The 18,329-nt window shown below is 36.1% G+C and overlaps 1 protein-coding gene across 1 annotated transcript in view; it reads left to right on the forward strand.

Moving 5' to 3' along the window:
• grm3 (glutamate receptor, metabotropic 3) overlaps positions 1-18,329 on the forward strand; it is a 262,901-nt gene that overhangs the window by 122,256 nt on the left and 122,316 nt on the right. Inside the window, exons 2-3 of the mRNA XM_028815001.2 lie at positions 132-729; positions 5,318-6,173. Coding sequence (XP_028670834.1) covers positions 268-729; positions 5,318-6,173 — 1,318 coding nt within the window. The 5' untranslated portion in view covers positions 132-267. The remainder of the gene's footprint in view (positions 1-131; positions 730-5,317; positions 6,174-18,329) is intronic.

Raw genomic sequence — 18,329 nt, forward strand, 5'->3', positions numbered from 1 at the left:
ATGCCTCTCAAAGGGCCACATATGTATTACGCAAGATTAAAAGTTTCCAGTATTCATGTATGGCATTTTAGATATTGTGTAATGTCATTTATTTGAATTGTAATCTCAATTGTTTTTTTATTTTTTAATAGGGGTTTCTTTAAAAGGATCTGCACTGACATTTCCATGCACGGAGGGAAGACCGTTTCCTTTGAATGCCAATGGATGACAAAACGTTGCCCCTCAACAACTGATGTCTTTCTTTGTCTGTAAAGAGATCCTCTGAAAATGATAACCACACTTCAAACATTAAGTTTAATTTTATTTCTAAAAGGGATTTTATTATCCTTATGCGACTTGAACTTTGTCAGAAAGGAAATCAAAATAGACGGGGACCTTGTTTTAGGTGGCCTGTTTCCTATACATGAGAAAGGAGCAGGAATGGATGAATGTGGAAGAATAAATGAAGATCGAGGGATACAACGCCTGGAAGCAATGCTTTTTGCAATTGAAGAAATCAACAAAGACACTTATTTACTCCCTGGAGTTGCTCTTGGTGTTCACATATTGGATACATGCTCTCGGGATACTTATGCTTTAGAGCAGTCGCTGGAATTTGTCAGGGCATCTCTAACTAAGGTTGATGAAACTGAGTACATCTGCCCTGATGGATCCTATGCCATCCAAGGCAACAATCCTTTAGTTATTGCTGGAGTAATTGGAGGATCATATAGTAGTGTTTCTATTCAGGTAAATATTTCTTTATAAACATTTAAAAATTGCATAATCTCAAAATATGATAATATAGAAAAATAGAACTGTAAGGAGATTTATCATTGTTCAAAGTATCTAATTCACTGAAATCATTGTCTCATTTGGTAGTTTTTCATGGACAGGTGGATATGCTCTTCAAAAGAGTAAAGAGCATTTAGATTCAGCCTTACACAGTGTTCCTCTAGGGCAACACATTTTAAATTCAGCCTTATTTCAGTGCACAAAAGCCAGTGACAATAAGGGTCATTTTTAAATTACTACATTCGCCTTTAGGTGAGGAGTGTGTGCTTCCACAGCAGTCAATGTACGTATCTGTAAAGTCCAAAGGACTGGAGTTGATTATCATGACTGCATGGCTTTTGTTTGGATTCATTGGTTATCCTCTTATGTCCCAAAGAAATTTATTTCAGAATGAGTTATCCAGTGTGAGTGAGTATTGGTGTGTAAGCAGGTATGCCCTGTTGTGGACTGGAGCCCAGACCTAGTTAGGTTTAGATTAGATTAGATTAGATTAGATTAGATTAGATTAGATAAAATAGCCTTTATTAATCCCCTAGGGAAATTCAGATTTATATGGCAGCAGAAACATGATAAACAAGGATACAGGTTCACAAGGGAAATAATACAGCCAATCAATCAATCGATAAATAAATAAATGTATATTGTGCAAATATTTCAAAATGAACTAAACAAATACACTGGGGAGGAAGCATTGAGTTGACTGATAGCAGTGGGCTGAAAAAACCCCAGAGGTGCTTCTTATTGCACCATGGTGGAATGACCCTGTGGTTAAAAGTGCTCCAAGAGAGCACCTCCTGGAGGGCATGAAGGGGACTTTTCATGATAGCATCCAAATTTTCAACCATCCTCTTTTCCTTTGTGCCTGGTGCTCCCAGAATAGACACCAGCTCTTCTAAACTAGAATAGGCAAGCATAGTAGTTGTAATTGATGGATTTTTTTTTTCATAAATGGATAAAAATTAGAACTGCTGCCATACAACTTAAGGAGCTTGGGTTAAATTCCCATGTCAGTCTTTGTCTGTGTGCAGTCATTTGTATGAACTGCTTGCGTCCACATATGCTCTTCATTTCAGAATACTGATCACTTGAGGAATCTGTTAAAGACATACCTTTTTTAAATTACAGATTCACAGTAGTAGCTTTGTATGATTAGACAGATTAAATAAATTATATATAACTGAATTGGGTAATTCATTCAGTTATTTTTATGTTAAAAAGATATGATAAGTAATAGGGTCTTCCGAGACCCTGGGATGGAAGAAGGATGGACAGATAAACATAATGGAGAGAACTGCTTCCACAATTGCCAGATTTAAGTGATGCACATCTCTTCTCATCTTGTTGCAGATAAAAGAAAGAATTGCTAAATCCTTGAGGATTTGTCCCAGGATAGACAAATTCTTAAGAGATGAACTTTTCCACTTTCTTTCTAATTTAAAACTTAGTTCTATGTTTGGAGCACCTTATCTTAAAAAAATATCATTTTTTGCATTTTGTTCAGTAACTTGTATTACCTATTAAATATATAAGATGTCCTTGTTAACACTGGCAATAGCTTTTGTGCATCTCTACCAGTACTGCACCCTACTTCAGAAGATCTGTAGATCATTACCTTTACCTGATAGGATATATTTTTGCAGTGTACACTGGAATACTAATGATTTCTGTCAGCCTTTGTAAAAGAGTTTTGATTTCTTGCATATATTAGTATAAAGCCTCTTACCTACCTCAGTGGACTTTGCAAAAAAAGCAATTTTTCTGTCTGCTTCTGTATATACATACAAGGTTTATTTTTTTTTAATCTTGAGTATGCAAGGCTTCATTTGCCAAGCTGAATCTAACCTTAAGCACCCAAGTTAGATAGCACTATTTTACATTATGACTATTTCTCTTCTGGCTTGGTACACACCGTTATTTAATTGCCCAATATTTCATAGTGCTAACTTTGATCATTTTCCAAAAGATATGCAATTTCAGTATAAATACATATAAATATGGTGTTGTCAAGTAAATTGCTATGTGTACTGTCACATCCAACACATAAAAAGTTTTGCATTTCAAAACACAATGTACATTTCAAATAACAGTTTCAAAATTCGGCAAAACCATCAGAAATTAAGCTGTAAAATAATACAATACAAAGAGCAGCCCCATGTTTTTGTAAAAATAAGGAACTTCATTTTTGGCTATAGATAAATACAGTTCGTTAATAATTGCAACTTCTGTACTGTGGAAGTGTGTTTTTCTGCCACTTGGAGCTTATTTATGATTACAATCATCTTACATAAACTTATGAATGTGTTTCAAACATCTGGATAAACTTTTTAACATGCAGTGGAGTGGCAATAGTTCTCTTAACTTTGTAGACTGCTCTGACCCCAATTACAGTTTTTCTTTTTTGCACCTTACATATATTTTCACACCACAGATGCCAACAAAAGTGTTACAACCAGGTGTACCTGTCTGGTTTTATTTTTCTAAACATATGCTTGGGCATAAACAGCAAAGAGGGAGCCACATCAGCATGCACATGCAAACAAACTTTAAAATTTAAGTTAATTCTGTACTCAGTAAGTAACAAACACAACATTTCAGATTCTTTTCATTTCAGGTACAGGCAATGAACATTTGGGTCTGAAAGAATATCTTAATTCGTTTTTCTTAGATTAACGTTTTTGAATTCTTGTAACAGAAAAAGACGAGTGGGATTTTAATGAAGAGAAAGGAATTATAATAAGATGTTTGTTTAAACTCCCAATAAATGCCTTGTCTCTCGCTCCCACTAATGATCATGTAATACAGCTTATTTAAACGTAGAGTCTGCTAGGGCAGTCAGAGCCCTTGTACTTGAGCTGCCATAAGTAGCTGGGGATCAGGTTCTGTTGTTTTGGAGTTGTCATAAGGCATGCACTTCTTGGTACACCATGTACCTCAGCAGCACCATATTTATTTTTTTTTGTGCGGGGTGGTCTGTCAGGATTTGGAGAAGCCTGAGTGTGTTTTGTTCTCATTAGATTTGGTTTTAATTGAATTCCTTTCTATGTTTTATTTCTGTATTTTGATGATATTGCAATGACTGTCATATTATATAAAGGATATGACAGACACTTTGTCAGAACTTTGCCACTGCAAGGGGAAGTCAATGTTGGAAAGAAACTAAAGAGTGAATTTAGTTTTGTGTGGTCCTTTTCAAGGACCTTTGTTTGGCAGGAAGAAAGCGAAATAAAAAGTTAATGTCCAGTCAGAAAATAACAAAACTATTACAGTAAAACCTAATTTTAGAGCTGCACTTGAGTACATGGGGAAAAATCAATACAGCAGATTATTGCAATATTGTGTTATCTCATATCTACACTGAGGGTGAGTGTCAAGATTTTTTTTTTCTAGGGTTTTGCAGTCTTATAAAGGTATAATAATTGATGCAGCAATGCTAAAATTTGGGTTTTCCTTCCTTGGGAATGCAGAAGCAATATATTTTATGGTAACTGCATAATAAAATGCATTCATTCGACTTTAAGCACATACGTTGCACCATAATCTTTAGTATTGCTGCAGAGATTTGGTTGTCAGATGCTCTTTTATGTCAAGTACTTGGCTTAATTTTAGTTTTCACAATGTAACTGCAAGGAATAAGCTTAATTTAAAACAATTTCAATTCGTGAGCAGCGTCATTTTAAAATAAAGTACTCTGGTAAACTACAAACCACAGCTGTCTCTCTAACGTAGGCTTAGCTTGAAAGCTGATTTACACTGAAACTTAGAAGTCACAAACTCCTGCAGATGCCATGGCCAATTTCACCTTGTGTGAGCTGTAAAGAAGCTAATGAAGGCTGTTGTCCTCTAAAAAAGTTAAGTAAAAGAATGATTTTTTTTCCCTTGTGGTTAATTACAATTTTTATCTGTATTTGAGGATTGAGAAGTGTTTAACCAATTATACTTCTGTATGAAAGCTTAATAATTTATTGTGAAAACAGTACATTAATCCACAGGTATCTTCATAGCCCCAGTATTTTTAATAACACATTTATATATATATTTTTTAACTTCAATCCTCAATTATTGGTTTACATTATTTAAAAAAAGTGAAGTAGATGAGCCACGGAAGCATTTGAGGGTGGCCATTGAAGTTAGAGGGCCTCTGTTAAATAATGAGGAAGCCAAAGAGTTAAACTATATTTCACAATATATTAGAATACCTCCACTACTAATGATAAAATGGCAGCTGAATAATGCCATAAGAAAATTAAAATGAGGATCAATCAACACATAATCATACAATACAACCACCAAATGACAGTATTAAAGAGTCTTACTTCATTTGTTGTATAGGTTATTAGCTGTGTGAAATTTTCTAGGTGAGTAGGCCTTAGTTGTAGTGCCGTTGGCTGATCATGGTAATTGGATGACTGAATCGTTAAATATGTTACATATAAAACAGGAATGCAATATCAAAAGGAAAGTACTGTAATTTACATTTGATAAAATAAAAAAAAAGCTAAACTAATTTTAAAAATGTAAAATGTTATCTTGTTTCTTCCTGCAGGTTGCAAATTTACTAAGGTTATTTCAGATTCCTCAAATAAGTTATGCTTCCACTAGTGCAAAGCTCAGCGATAAATCCAGATATGACTACTTTGCAAGAACAGTGCCACCTGATTTTTATCAGGCGAAAGCAATGGCCGAGATTTTAAGATTCTTTAACTGGACATATGTCTCCACAGTGGCCTCTGAAGGAGATTATGGTGAAACCGGAATTGAAGCTTTTGAGCAAGAGGCCAGACTCCGAAACATCTGTATTGCAACATCTGAAAAAGTTGGAAGTTCAAATGTTAAAAAGTCCTCAGATGCAGTCATCAGGGAACTGCTTCAAAAACCAAATGCAAAGGTGGTGGTACTCTTCATGCGCAGTGATGACACAAGGGAATTACTGGCAGCTGCCAACCGACTCAACGCCTCCTTTACCTGGATAGCTAGTGATGGATGGGGAGCTCAGGAAAGTGTTGTAAAAGGGAATGAAAATGTGGCAAATGGAGCAATAACGCTGGAACTTGCAGCACATCCTGTTAAAGAGTTTGATAGATATTTCCAGAGTCTGCACCCCAGTAGTAACAGACGTAACCCATGGTTCAAGGATTTCTGGGAGCAGAAATTCCAGTGCGTCTTGCAAAATGGACATTCTCAGGTGAAAGTTTGTGACAAACATCTGTCAATTGACAGCTCCAATTATGAACAAGAGTCTAAAATTATGTTTGTCATCAATGCTGTGTATGCGATGGCTCACGCCTTACACAAGATGCAGAGAACTTTGTGCTCTAACACTACAAAGTTGTGCGATGCTGTTAAACCACTTGATGGGAAAAGATTATACAAGGATTTTTTACTGAAAGTAAATTTTAGTGGTAAGTTACTTCTCATTTTTCACTGCTTACGTTTAATTGGTCTTAAATGTATAACTAAGAAACCTAGAAAATGACTATAAAGCAGATCCTCACAGAAGGAATCATATTTTAAAGCTACATGAGCAGAAATGCTGTAAGAAATTTCTCAAGCTAAGATGCAGATAATTGTTGGCTTGCAGGATATAATTTCATTTCTTTTGTTTAAGACCTATTATGTGGATTACCTCTTACAAAGATATTGAACAATATCATGAAGGGTACAGTTATCGAGAATTAAGGTCACGAACAAAGAAAAGCAATGAAAAACCTTTAAGGTTTTAAGAAAGATAAAATATACGAATTACGACATGATGTGTTTAGCAAAAGTCAAAAATGTTGAGTCTTGTTATTTTAAAATATGCAGTTATTAAATATATTGTTCCCACATATTTGTATTAGTGTTCAGATAGATTTATGAGAGTGCACCCTCCCAGCTTTGTCCATAAAGATCATTGCAATTTGAAATTGTTGGGATCAGACATTATTGTACTTTGTTCAGTTTATATAAACATGTGCATATTGTATGCTGCTGTTATTTTGATAACAAATTTAAGAAATTCAACTAGAAATTCAGCATTACAATGTATGTGTGGTAGGATTAAAGGTACTTCGGAGGTTGTATTAATTAAAATAAGACCTTTAGGGACTTTTATTCATTCTGTAGTATTGTTAAATCCCAGCAGTAATAGTGATGTAAAAATGAGAGAGCAGCCTATCCTCTTATTTAAAGTGCCAGAAATGGTGAACCAGCTGGAAGCAGAGATCTCTATGTGGTAACCCCCTCTGTAGTTCCTTCCTAACACATTCAATACTGTCTATCCTTAGGCTACAGAAGATTCATTATCCAAAAGAAAATTTCGTGGAATGGTTATTAATAAAAAACTTTATTTGCTTGTATCAATCTGTACAATCCAAAGGGCCGTTATAACATCTGCAGGATGGCCTAAATATACACGATTATAATTATTTCAGTTATAATAAGATGGGCCACATGGGTATCCACCTAGGACAGTTTATTTTATACCATTTGGATTTATCTCTAGAGCGATGGCTAAATAAATGATGATGTCAGCAGGTTTACAATTAAAATGTAAGCTTTTGGGAGAGAAATCTGCTGCACCTGTGAAAATGCACGTATATATGAGCAATAGCAGATGTAATTATGAATTCTAAAAAAACACATACTCTTTTTGCAAAGTGTTAAAACATATTAATAGCATAGTCATGTGATATACATTTTTTGAAAAATAGAAAATTATTTTTACTTTCATTTTTAAATGCTGTGTAGTCTGTCACAAACATACATCATGCATTGGGTGTCTCAAATGAAGGAAAACCCTACTCCCCATGAATGTTTACAACTTTGGCAGCCGGTGCCTTCTGGAGGCTAAGGATTTGACCTTGAATACACAAGTTTGCAAATTGAAATCCCCAGACTTGGTTCCCTGAGTGAGTCTGATTAATTAACATAGCACTTTTGTTGTATTCCCAGCCAATTATGGATACCTTCGTGCAGCCTCATTAAAATTCATACCCACAGTCAAACCTATGTCTGAAGGCTGAGCTGCTAATGATTTCATATTTAACTATTTTGTTTTTCTGTTTTTCATATTAGTCATTTCGGAAAGAACAGAATAAAGAATGTTCCTTTTTAACAAAATTATTAAAAACATATAGTTTGCTGCAGTAAAAGTCTAGAAAAATCTGATAAAGAACAGTTAAGTTAAATATTGAAAACATTTGCTGAAAATACTATATCCATAATTGTGTTCCCTTGAGGAACATGTTTTGCATCTAAACACCAAGCACTTTTTTACTGCAGTATTATAAGATACCTCCTGTTTGAACTAAAGATGAGGTGTTCTCCTATAACACAAGCATGATCTCTGAAATCTCCTCTGCTCTTACAATGTGACTCACAATTAAATCTGCTCGGAGTCTTGGCAATCCCTTAAAATGAATCTGACACTCATCAAGGTTACCTGTGCATCTAGATGTCTGAGAAGTGCAATCTTTACATCGTAGATCTTGGTAAAATAAGGTTATGAGGTTTGGTATGAGGGTTCATTCTATATTCTCCTTCCTCATTTTCTGCTCATGTGTATTGTTCACCTCATCAGAAAGTTCTGAAAGTGCAGTGTTGGTTTATGAATCCTGTGGCATGATAAGGGATGTTGCAAGGCTGGGGTATCCTAACTGGCGATGTTGATCTGACAATTTGTAAGGTAGGCCTTGATGGTGTATTTGAACCACATTCTCTGCCATTCATGATGACTCTGAAACCAGGTAAGCTACTGTGGGAGCAGAGCATTTTTCATTTTGATGCAGTGGCCCATCAAGTGAAGCGGGATCATGGACGAGGATACTAGAATTTGTGTGGCAGTCCTAATCATTCTTTAATTTAATATTATTTATTGTATCAGTATGCTGCTGCTGAAGAATGTGAATTTCCCATTGGGATTAATAAAGTATCTATCTATCTATCTATCTATCTATCTATCTATCTATCTATCTATCTATCTATCTATCTATCTATCTATCTATCTATCTATCTATCTATCTATCTATCTATCTATCTATCTATCTATCTATCTATCTATCTAACAGTTGATAAATTGAATCTTCTGCTTATGGTTCATTCCATGTCAAATCAAGCTTATTTTCCAGAAACACCACACACTTCACGCAGTTATGAAAAAAATACCAGGAGACACCCTGTAGAATTATTTTGATGTAAGATCAATACTTTCCAAGATAAGCCAATTTTTGACACAGCTTTATTTTTTCATCAATTTCACAAGACCATATCTCAAGAAATAAACCACCTAGCAGGCTCAGTACTTTTATATATAAAATATTTAACAAAATCAAAATGTATGGTCCAGATTACACCACAAAAATATTTTGCGTCTTTGGCTTTGTCATGTTTAGGCTTTCAGAAAGCATATTTGAACTGATACAGCCTGCTGATTTTTTTTCCATGTTTAGATACCTACAAGGCTTTTCAAAAGGTTATAAACAAACATGAAACTACATCAGGGTTTGACCAGCAGACCTCTCAAATATGAAAAAAAAAATTTTGCATCTAATTTTTAGACCAGCTTAGTGCACTCTGAGAATGTCCAGACATTTTTTAAATGATTTTTCCTGTATTCCACATTGTCCCTTCTTTCTCAAAAAACAAGTCTTACTTTTCTTAAGTGAATCTTTCATTTTTATTTTCCATTCTAAACATGGGTTAAATTTACCATTTGTCAGTAATGATAATCATCAAGTTCTTCATCGCTAATTTGAGTATAGGATTAATAGAAAAAGTAAATCACCAAAGGCACATTAAGCACAACACATGGGCAAGAAATTCTTGCTTTATCATTAAATACAACAATATTAGTTATAATGAAATGTTAACATCTTGATATTGCAGCATCAGGAATGTGACCCATTTGATTTCTGTTTTCAGTCGAAGTGCAGAGTGTAGGTGTTGTGATGCGAAATTTTGTGTATAAGCTGATAAATATTTTGCATGTCTTTATTTGTAAGCTTAGACAAAGCAATATGATATTAGTGTTACATTATTGATAATAATAGCAATGGTTTGATGGTTTAAGAACCCCTTTAGGACTGAGTCTCTTTGTAATTTTATGACAGTTGAGGGAAGTGTCTCAAACCAGTTTGGCAAGTGTTTCTCTACTAAAGTCTCTCTCTCAACCCCCGCAGGAAAGCCAGGCTGCCTAACTGCCAAGCTTTACCTTAACATATGGTTTTGGGGGCAGGTGTGATGATGTTCTATCTCCCCATTAGTTTGAAGTATGGCTGTTTGAAACTGGCTTGTATAAGAAGCCTTTAAGTACTATGATGTCCTATTGGCTCTAGGGGTTGGACAGAAAACCTATAAATTTACTCACTCTCTCTTACCAAACTGATGAATGACCATCTCACACCATGAACTGAAAAGGACAACACAATGAAGAGCGCAGCTCGGCAGCCATATTGAGACAGGCATGAGGCCTGTTCTGAAGATAGCTGACCACAAATGATGCCTTAACTAGAGACATTTTAAGTAACTAACAAGTTTGTGTGCCGCCTGAAACTACACATCACCATTTATCAGGTTGTATGGTTGCCAATATTCAAATGTACTTTGTATGTTGTTATTATTTATGAATATTATCAATAATACATTGTTTAAATGGTAACTTAACTCCTGTTTGTCTTTTACTACACCAAACTGCCAGAGGTTATAAATGTAGAAGGGAAGGTGGGGAGAAGTTATATACTACAGTTCCTTATAAACAGTGGTAAGTCTGAGTGATTTGAGGCATTCTGACAAAGGCTACATATTAATAATACAAAGGGGAAGTAGAGCAATATAATACTCTACCAAGACAAAACATTAGGGCATGTTTGTCTTTGAGATCAAGATGGTACAGCCTTCACTGATCGTTGTAGATGCAATAAGCAGTGCAAAAAACACACTGTAATGGCACACTGTATTTTTTTTCCAGTCTAGAACGTCAGACCTAAACTCTTAAGGGTGGTATGTTAAGTTAACAAACCTTTCATGAAAATAGTTTTCAGTTTTTGTACCACAATGAGAGCACTCAAAGATCACAAGGAAAATAAAATGGAAGTAAAACATGAGTAGGGTCAGTGGTAGAGCACAAACCTATTTAACCTTTGTTCAGATGATGAAGGGATCTCTTTCTGTCTTTTTGCAAAGAAGATCTGAATGGCATCTGATCATAGAGCAGCCTCCAGATAGAAATAAATTTGACAAGACATTTGGATCTAGGCAAAATCTTACAGTTGGTTTCTTGATTTATGGAGTCAAAAGCATACTTTACATTGCTGCTCTTAGGAATTTGCTTGTATCATGCCGGTAGGGCACTGACATGTACTATAGCCACACTGATATAAAGGAAAGATTTCCTTTGGCAAATGGAAGCAGATAGTTTAGGAGCACACAGGCAAGGTACCTGCATGATAGAGAGCAGAACAATACCACAGTAGGTGTCACACTCTGATTTGCCACACTTCATGAATATTTTTGCCATTTCTGACGTTCCAGATCTCATTAGTTTGCATGCACCCAGCTTCAAAATCACCTCAGCCGCAGGTGTTGTTGTCCTTCATTTATTAGTTTAATTGGCTTGATGGATCTCTTGAAAGGTAGGTGGCTTGTCCAGAGAGATTTGCTGGATCCTGAGGAATCACTATGCTATACTGTAGATTCAAAAGTTAGCCATTGTTCAAAGGGCTTCTTCTGGCATTGCAAAATGAAAGTATCAACTTTCAGGAGGGTTCTACCTTGGGACCAGCAAAGGAAAAGTTGGAACCAAGTGAGCCTTAGTCTGTACAGAGGCTTCATCATTTGGAAGAAACTGTTTATAGTATATCATGGTAGCTGGTAGAACTTTACATTTCCTTAGAATTCTCCTAATACAATTTATTCTTAGACTTCCTCTGTGTTTCAAATTTAATTTCTGTTGAGATATGCTATAATTTTCCCATGTGCTGAATTTTTGATCTGGATTTCTATTTCATTCACCTCATACCAGTCCTGGCAAAAACATGGCGTATGGACAAAAGTGGAAGAAAAAATTCAGATTTCATAAAACCGTGCATAAGCCAACTTTCACAGATTTCCGCTCCATAAATCCCAGTTAGCATGAAATGTAATGCACGTGCAGTCCAGAATTACGTCTCTTTCAATATGCTAATGTATTGATATATATAGGGGATATAAATAGCCCCTTACATTTAGTGTTTTGTGAAAAGACAATGACAAAAGCATAGAGGGAAAAAAAAACTTCAGCGAATGCAAAGTGGAGGTCCTACTCAGTGAAGTGGAGACAAGGAAGAACAAACTTTTTGGTGGCTTAGGCAGTGGTATGAGCAACAAAAGGAAATTGATGGAGTGGCACAGTGTGGCAGATGCACTCAAAAATTCAAGTTCAGAAAGTTGCACAGTGCCCAAAATAAAAAAGAAGTGGTCAAATGTCAAAGTTATGTTGAAAAGGTGAATCGTAGCCTACCATCAGAGTGTCAGTCGGAAGCATATTAGGGCACAGGGAAAAGAAAAAAAATGAGGCACACAGTGAAGAAAAAGAAATGGTCTAAATGTAGACCTTAATCTCCTAATTTTCACTTTAATCTTATAGTTTATTTTGTCATTAAAGTAGAATGTTGTAAACCTCATCTTAAAATGAATGTTTCATTTACTAGAGTTTCTTAAATCCCATTGTAACTAAAGTAGCACATTAAATGCTTTGTATTCTGTGTGTTCCCCAACCCAGTCATTAATCAGTACATGCTTCTTAAACTGTCTTTCTTTTTAGTAGACCGGAGCGCACAGGCAGAGATCACCACACAGGATACAATACATTCATGATATTACAGCTCTCTGAACATTTCAGAATAGTAAGATGTATACTTGATATCATTTTCATGATGAAATGCATTAAAGCAAGTACAGTATTTAACACGTGAGGGCATGATGGCACAGTGGTAGCAATGAGCTAGGTGCCCTGCCCACGGATTGTTCTTGCCTCCCGTAAGATAATCGCTGGGACACATGCAACCCTGAATGGAATAATTTAATGCAGCGGTACGGTCTCCGTCAAACCTACCAACCCCAAATTCCTGTCCTTTCGTTTTCTTTCTCCACGTAACTAATCACCACACAATGAGCTCTGTAATAAATGTAAAACAAACTGTAAGCTTAGAATGCAGATTCTTCAAAACTTTCACAGAACATTGAAAAATCTTCATTATACATGTTAATTTCTTCATCCACCCAGGGTTGTGTCAGTCCCAGGAAGCATCAAATGCAAGTCAGGGAAACAATCTCTGGGTGGGGTGCCAGCTCATCGCTACCACTGCGCCACCACATGTTTAATTATTAACAGTATACATTATTTAAATGAATTTAACAATTTATCTGTAATGATGTAATATGCATAGTTTAATGGATTTCATCATAAAATATCAAGTATACTCCCTAGTATTCTAACAGCACATAGTTCCAAGAGGACAGCTCTTGGAAATCTAAATCGACTTAGAAGCCAGTCATCATCACCTGTAAATACGCACTCTACTCTATTGAATAGAACTGAAATCATTTATTGTCATTGTATGGTACAATGATTCAATCTGAAAATCCTCCATAAACGTATTTTCCTCTAAAATGATAAAATAACAATAATAACAATATAATAAAAAATAATGTAAAATATGCAAGATGAAAGCATAAGTACAATAAACATGTACATACAGTGTGCTATAAATATCCTCCAGGGCTGGAAACTGTATCCCGATAACCCTCTGAGCTCTCAACACATACATACAATGGGTTTAAATGCTCTGAGTGGTGTACTGAGAGTAACAACGCTAAATCAGCTATAGAATTTGGAATAGTTTGTTCATACCATGCTCCATTATATTATTACAAAATGATTACAATCAAGTGAATTCAATTTGTAAATGATATGCAATTAATTTTGGTGCATTTGATAAATCCCTTGTCACTGGGAGACCTCACAGAAACAGTTGCACAGCTTTGACACTGGGTGTCGCCGTTTTGCAAAACTGAGCAGAAAAGTATGTATGCAAAGGGTTGGGCTGCTGTGAGAATGTGCTTGGCTTTATGCAAATTTTAGTATTTATACATCGCAATGTGAGTGTTGAAATGGGCATATGCAACATTTTTTTGCATATACACCATTTATAAGTGAGGTGGTTGAGAAACACTGACATTAGTGCAAGTGAGGATCAGGTCTTCAGGTTGAGCAGAGAGGCATTTCTGAAGATTGACCTTCTTTGTGGTGTTTTGGAGTGCTCTGATGTTGAGTTTCTTCATTCTTTGGATGTCTTTAGAGTTTGCAGACATGACAACTGTGCAAAGTAGGCAATGGTCAAGCAAAAAATTCCACACCTAGTCTGTATGATGTGAACATCCTTCAAGTGAAAGGCATAGGTGATTACATAGTACAGTGGATGGCAGTGTTTGGATTAGAGATGGATCCATGATGTCTTGCTTTTGTTCTTCTGGAGGAACAGGATGCTAACAATGACAAAGTTGTTTTCTGTGAGTTTGTTTAGAAAAAGCATAAGTTTGGAGTTGGCCTTCCACATACCTCCCCATCCAATTACACTGCACCATACTTGCACATACATTTACACTGACATCCCCAGTAAGATCTCCTTGTTTTTCTGGGGTCAGTGGTACACTCAGATCTGAGTAAAACTTCCACTGGTGGTCAAACAGGAAGCTGGTTTTGGTGGATAACTGGCGATTTCTCATCTGGGTGTGGATAGTCATGAGACCCTTGTTAATTCTGTATTAGAAGTAAAATAAGTTCTCTCATTATGTTGCAAACTGCATAGACTAGCTAGTTTTGGTTGGTAGACCCTTCCAAAAGAAATCATATCTGCCTCCACTTTAAGCAGGTTTTTGCACATGACCTGGGGTCTCATATATAAGTGGTGCAAACACACAAAAATGTTGCGTATGTCCATTTCCACACTCACATGGAGATGTATTAAAACTAAACTTAGTGTAATGCTATACATAATTTTACAGCAGACTCAGACCATGCGTACACATATTTCTGCTCAGTTTCGTAACGGATGCCACAGAGCATCAAGGCAGTGCTACTATTTCTGTGTGGTTTCCATTTCTTTTTTAGATTTGCATCTATGATGTGGGCTTTATCAAATACGGCAAAATTAATTGCATATTGTTTACAAATTTAAGGTACTTGATTGTAATCAATCTGTAACAATTTAATAGTTCACAGTATGGCCAAACTATTCCATCTACCATGGCTGCTGTAGAATTGTTAGGAGACATTGCAAATGGAAGAATTAGAAGATCATACTGATTTCTTGTTCCATGATGATGACTGGCTCTTACGTCGATTCAGTTTTCCAAAAGCTATCCTCATGGAGCTTTGTGCTGAACTGGGGCCAGCTTTACAAAGGCAGAATTTGAGGAATTGTGCTCTACCTGCTCCTTTACAAGCTCTGTCCACTCTTGGGTTTTTAGCAACAGGAGATAGTTCAATGTGAACTGGCTGACCGATCGTGTATTTATAAGTCATCACTGAGTCGCACCATGCCAGCTGTATGGTATGGTATAATCTGTTTTTCATCCAGATATATAAGGTTTCCTTACAGTATGGTTGAAACAATCAAAGTGCAATTTGCAGTAATGTCCGGTTTTCCAAATGTAATCAAAGAGATCGACTGCACACACATTGCTATAAAGGTGCCTTCAGAGAATGAATTTGCTTATGTAAATAGAAAGCATTTCCACTCTATTAATGTTCAAATTACCTGTGATGTGAAAATGTGTCTCAATAATGTTGTGGCAAGATCTCTCGGCTCAACTCATGATTCATTCATTCTGAGAAAAAGTAGTGTTGGGAACAAACTTGAAACTGATGTTGTATTTGATGACTGGCTTCTCAGAAAGATAAGTCAAAATTTTAAGTTATCTGTATGATGTAACCATATAACATGATTACTTTGGTGTCAGCGGGTACCCACTGAAAACATGGCTTCTCACCCTGCTTGCCAACCTACTGACTGAACAAGAGCAATGTTATTAATGACCTCCATTCTCAGGCTCTGGTGGTTGTAAAATGCTGGTTATAAATGTCTTGCCAATAATTGCAGCAGCTTGCATCTCAAACAGTGTGAGCCCTAGAATTCTGCTACCCCCTCCAATGGTGTTGACACTCAGATGGTGGACTGTAACTTGCCTTTTCACTTTGACTTTGATATCTGACCACTTCTTTTTTATTTCAGGCACTGTGTGACTTTCTGAACTTGAATTTTTGAGTGCATCTGCCACGCTATGGCAATGCATCATTTTCCTTTTGTTGCTTATACCACTGCTTAAGCCACCAAATAGTACCTTTTTTCTTGCCTCCATTTCACTGTGCAGGACAGCCATTGCACATTAACTGAAATTTTTCTATTTAGATGTGCTTTTGTCATTGTCTTCTTAAAACATTAGAAAAACTTTTCAGGGAACTCAATGAGAGAAGAGAATCTGATGCATATCAGAAAGTGCTTTTTATTGCTTTCAATTTTTGCTTTAACCAGACTAATTGTATTTATTATGTTACTGCCCAAATGTCCTACAGGGTTTAGTTCTTTTGAAATTTAACAAGTCTTTTTTATGTGCAAGGGTTAGTATTTTTCATAATCTTGCTTGTTAATATTTTGGTGCTAATTTTGAAACATTTAGAAACACATGGGTTCTGTTGTATCTGTTGTAACACTTGATGGCGCTATACCAGCACTTAACCCGACACACAGACACTGACAACACGTTATTAAAACACCAACAAGCTGTTTAATTTCTTTTCTTCAAGTAAATAGTGCCCAAAGCACCTCCACCACAATAAACAAATAAACACAATAATATTCAAATCTCTCCTCCACACCTCCCATCAAGCTCTGTCCTCTACCACCCAACTCCGGCTCGCTTGCTAGGTCTCCACCAGTCTTTTATATAGTCCTCGACCTGGAAGTGATTCTGGGTCAGATAGAGAATTGTATTTTTTTTTCAGCCAGGAAGTACTTCTGTGCTTCCGTCCCTGTGACTTTGAAGTACTTCCACGCTATGTAAACAGTAGGGACTCCCCAGTCTCCCTGCAGCGTCTCCTGGCGGCACCCATGGTACCCAGCAGGGCTATGTTGCAGAGCTCCAAAGCCCATAGTGCTCTGTGGGCATCCAGGGCACCGCTGCTGTCCAGGGAAGCTGCCATCTATCATCCTGGGGGAGGAAGTGTCCTTGATAAGCTGCCTTCCCCCATCCTTCCGTTACTGGGACGTCCCAGCTAAGATAAACTGCCGGCTGTCCCTTACACTGTTCATTATTAACCTTTACTGTGTGGTATAATAAAAGGCACACAACTCTACAGAAGAAGGGAGAATAAGTAGAAACTTGAAAGACATGAGAAATGCCTTTCTGCCTTTCTTAATGAAGTAAATCACATACTGTATTACTGTGTGGAGTCACAGATTAAAAATTGTACAGGAATAAAAATTTCTGACCACTATATTACCCAAGGACCATATTTAAAACTCCCATTTCCAGGCAACCTCATGTAATTCATTTTGATGTGTTTAACACTGCTGATGATAAAGTAAAGGTTCTTCAATAATAATTCTTATGACTAATACAAAGAATTTTGATAATGTAGTTTGTTTCACACTCTTACTTAGGAAACACAAATGTAAGAGCATAGGACAGAAATGAAGACTGAGTTGTAATTTGGAGGTTCCAAAAAAACCTGGTTAAAACTGAAACTAAAGCAATATAGGAAAAGACCACAATCCAACACTAAATAAAATAACAGATGCAAAAGCAAGTCATATGAGGGGGATATGAGAAGTGCATGTACAAAGATGAATAGCTTTATTATAACATGTCAGTAGTCTCATGTACACAAATATAGTTAGAAATCCAAAAGTCCAAATTATATGTCATGAGAAATACCACTTTAAAAATGGTAAAAAAATACATGGATCAGACTGACACATAAATGGAAGATGGCTTCAAATTCACAATTTATAAAATATAGTTCTGTAAATTGATGATTTAAGGCAGTTACAACCATCACAATCTTGTTAAATGTTTGTTTATACTAGCCTGAAGGGAGTGTAGGCTTAGCTGTTCATCAGCTTCCTACACATTTGACCACTAATCCTACATAGTTCATTTAAGCAGCAGTGTTTTCTAGGATGTTTGTTCAATTTACTCCATTGTTTACATTGATAATCAACACCCACATTGCCAGGTCCTTGCTTAACCATCCAGTGTGCTTTCTAAAGTAACCTAACACATAAAACACATACAAACATAACAGTGACTGTATTCAAGCTGAACATGTAAACAGCCTTTTTTTTTTTATTTTTTTACTTTTGTTAAATAATTATATAAGTGAAGGCATTGGCCAGGAGCCATTCTTCCACAGTTTTCCCCACTTCAGACACCCATCCTTGTTCTTTTAATTTGCTTTGTCTCTTTCTATTGTTTTGCTTTTTCTCAATATATTATACCTTTTAAAATAAAGCCAAATATCAGAACAGATGACTGGTTTC

This window comes from Erpetoichthys calabaricus, chromosome 1 (assembly GCF_900747795.2).
Source record: "Erpetoichthys calabaricus chromosome 1, fErpCal1.3, whole genome shotgun sequence".
NCBI lineage: Eukaryota > Metazoa > Chordata > Cladistia > Polypteriformes > Polypteridae > Erpetoichthys > Erpetoichthys calabaricus.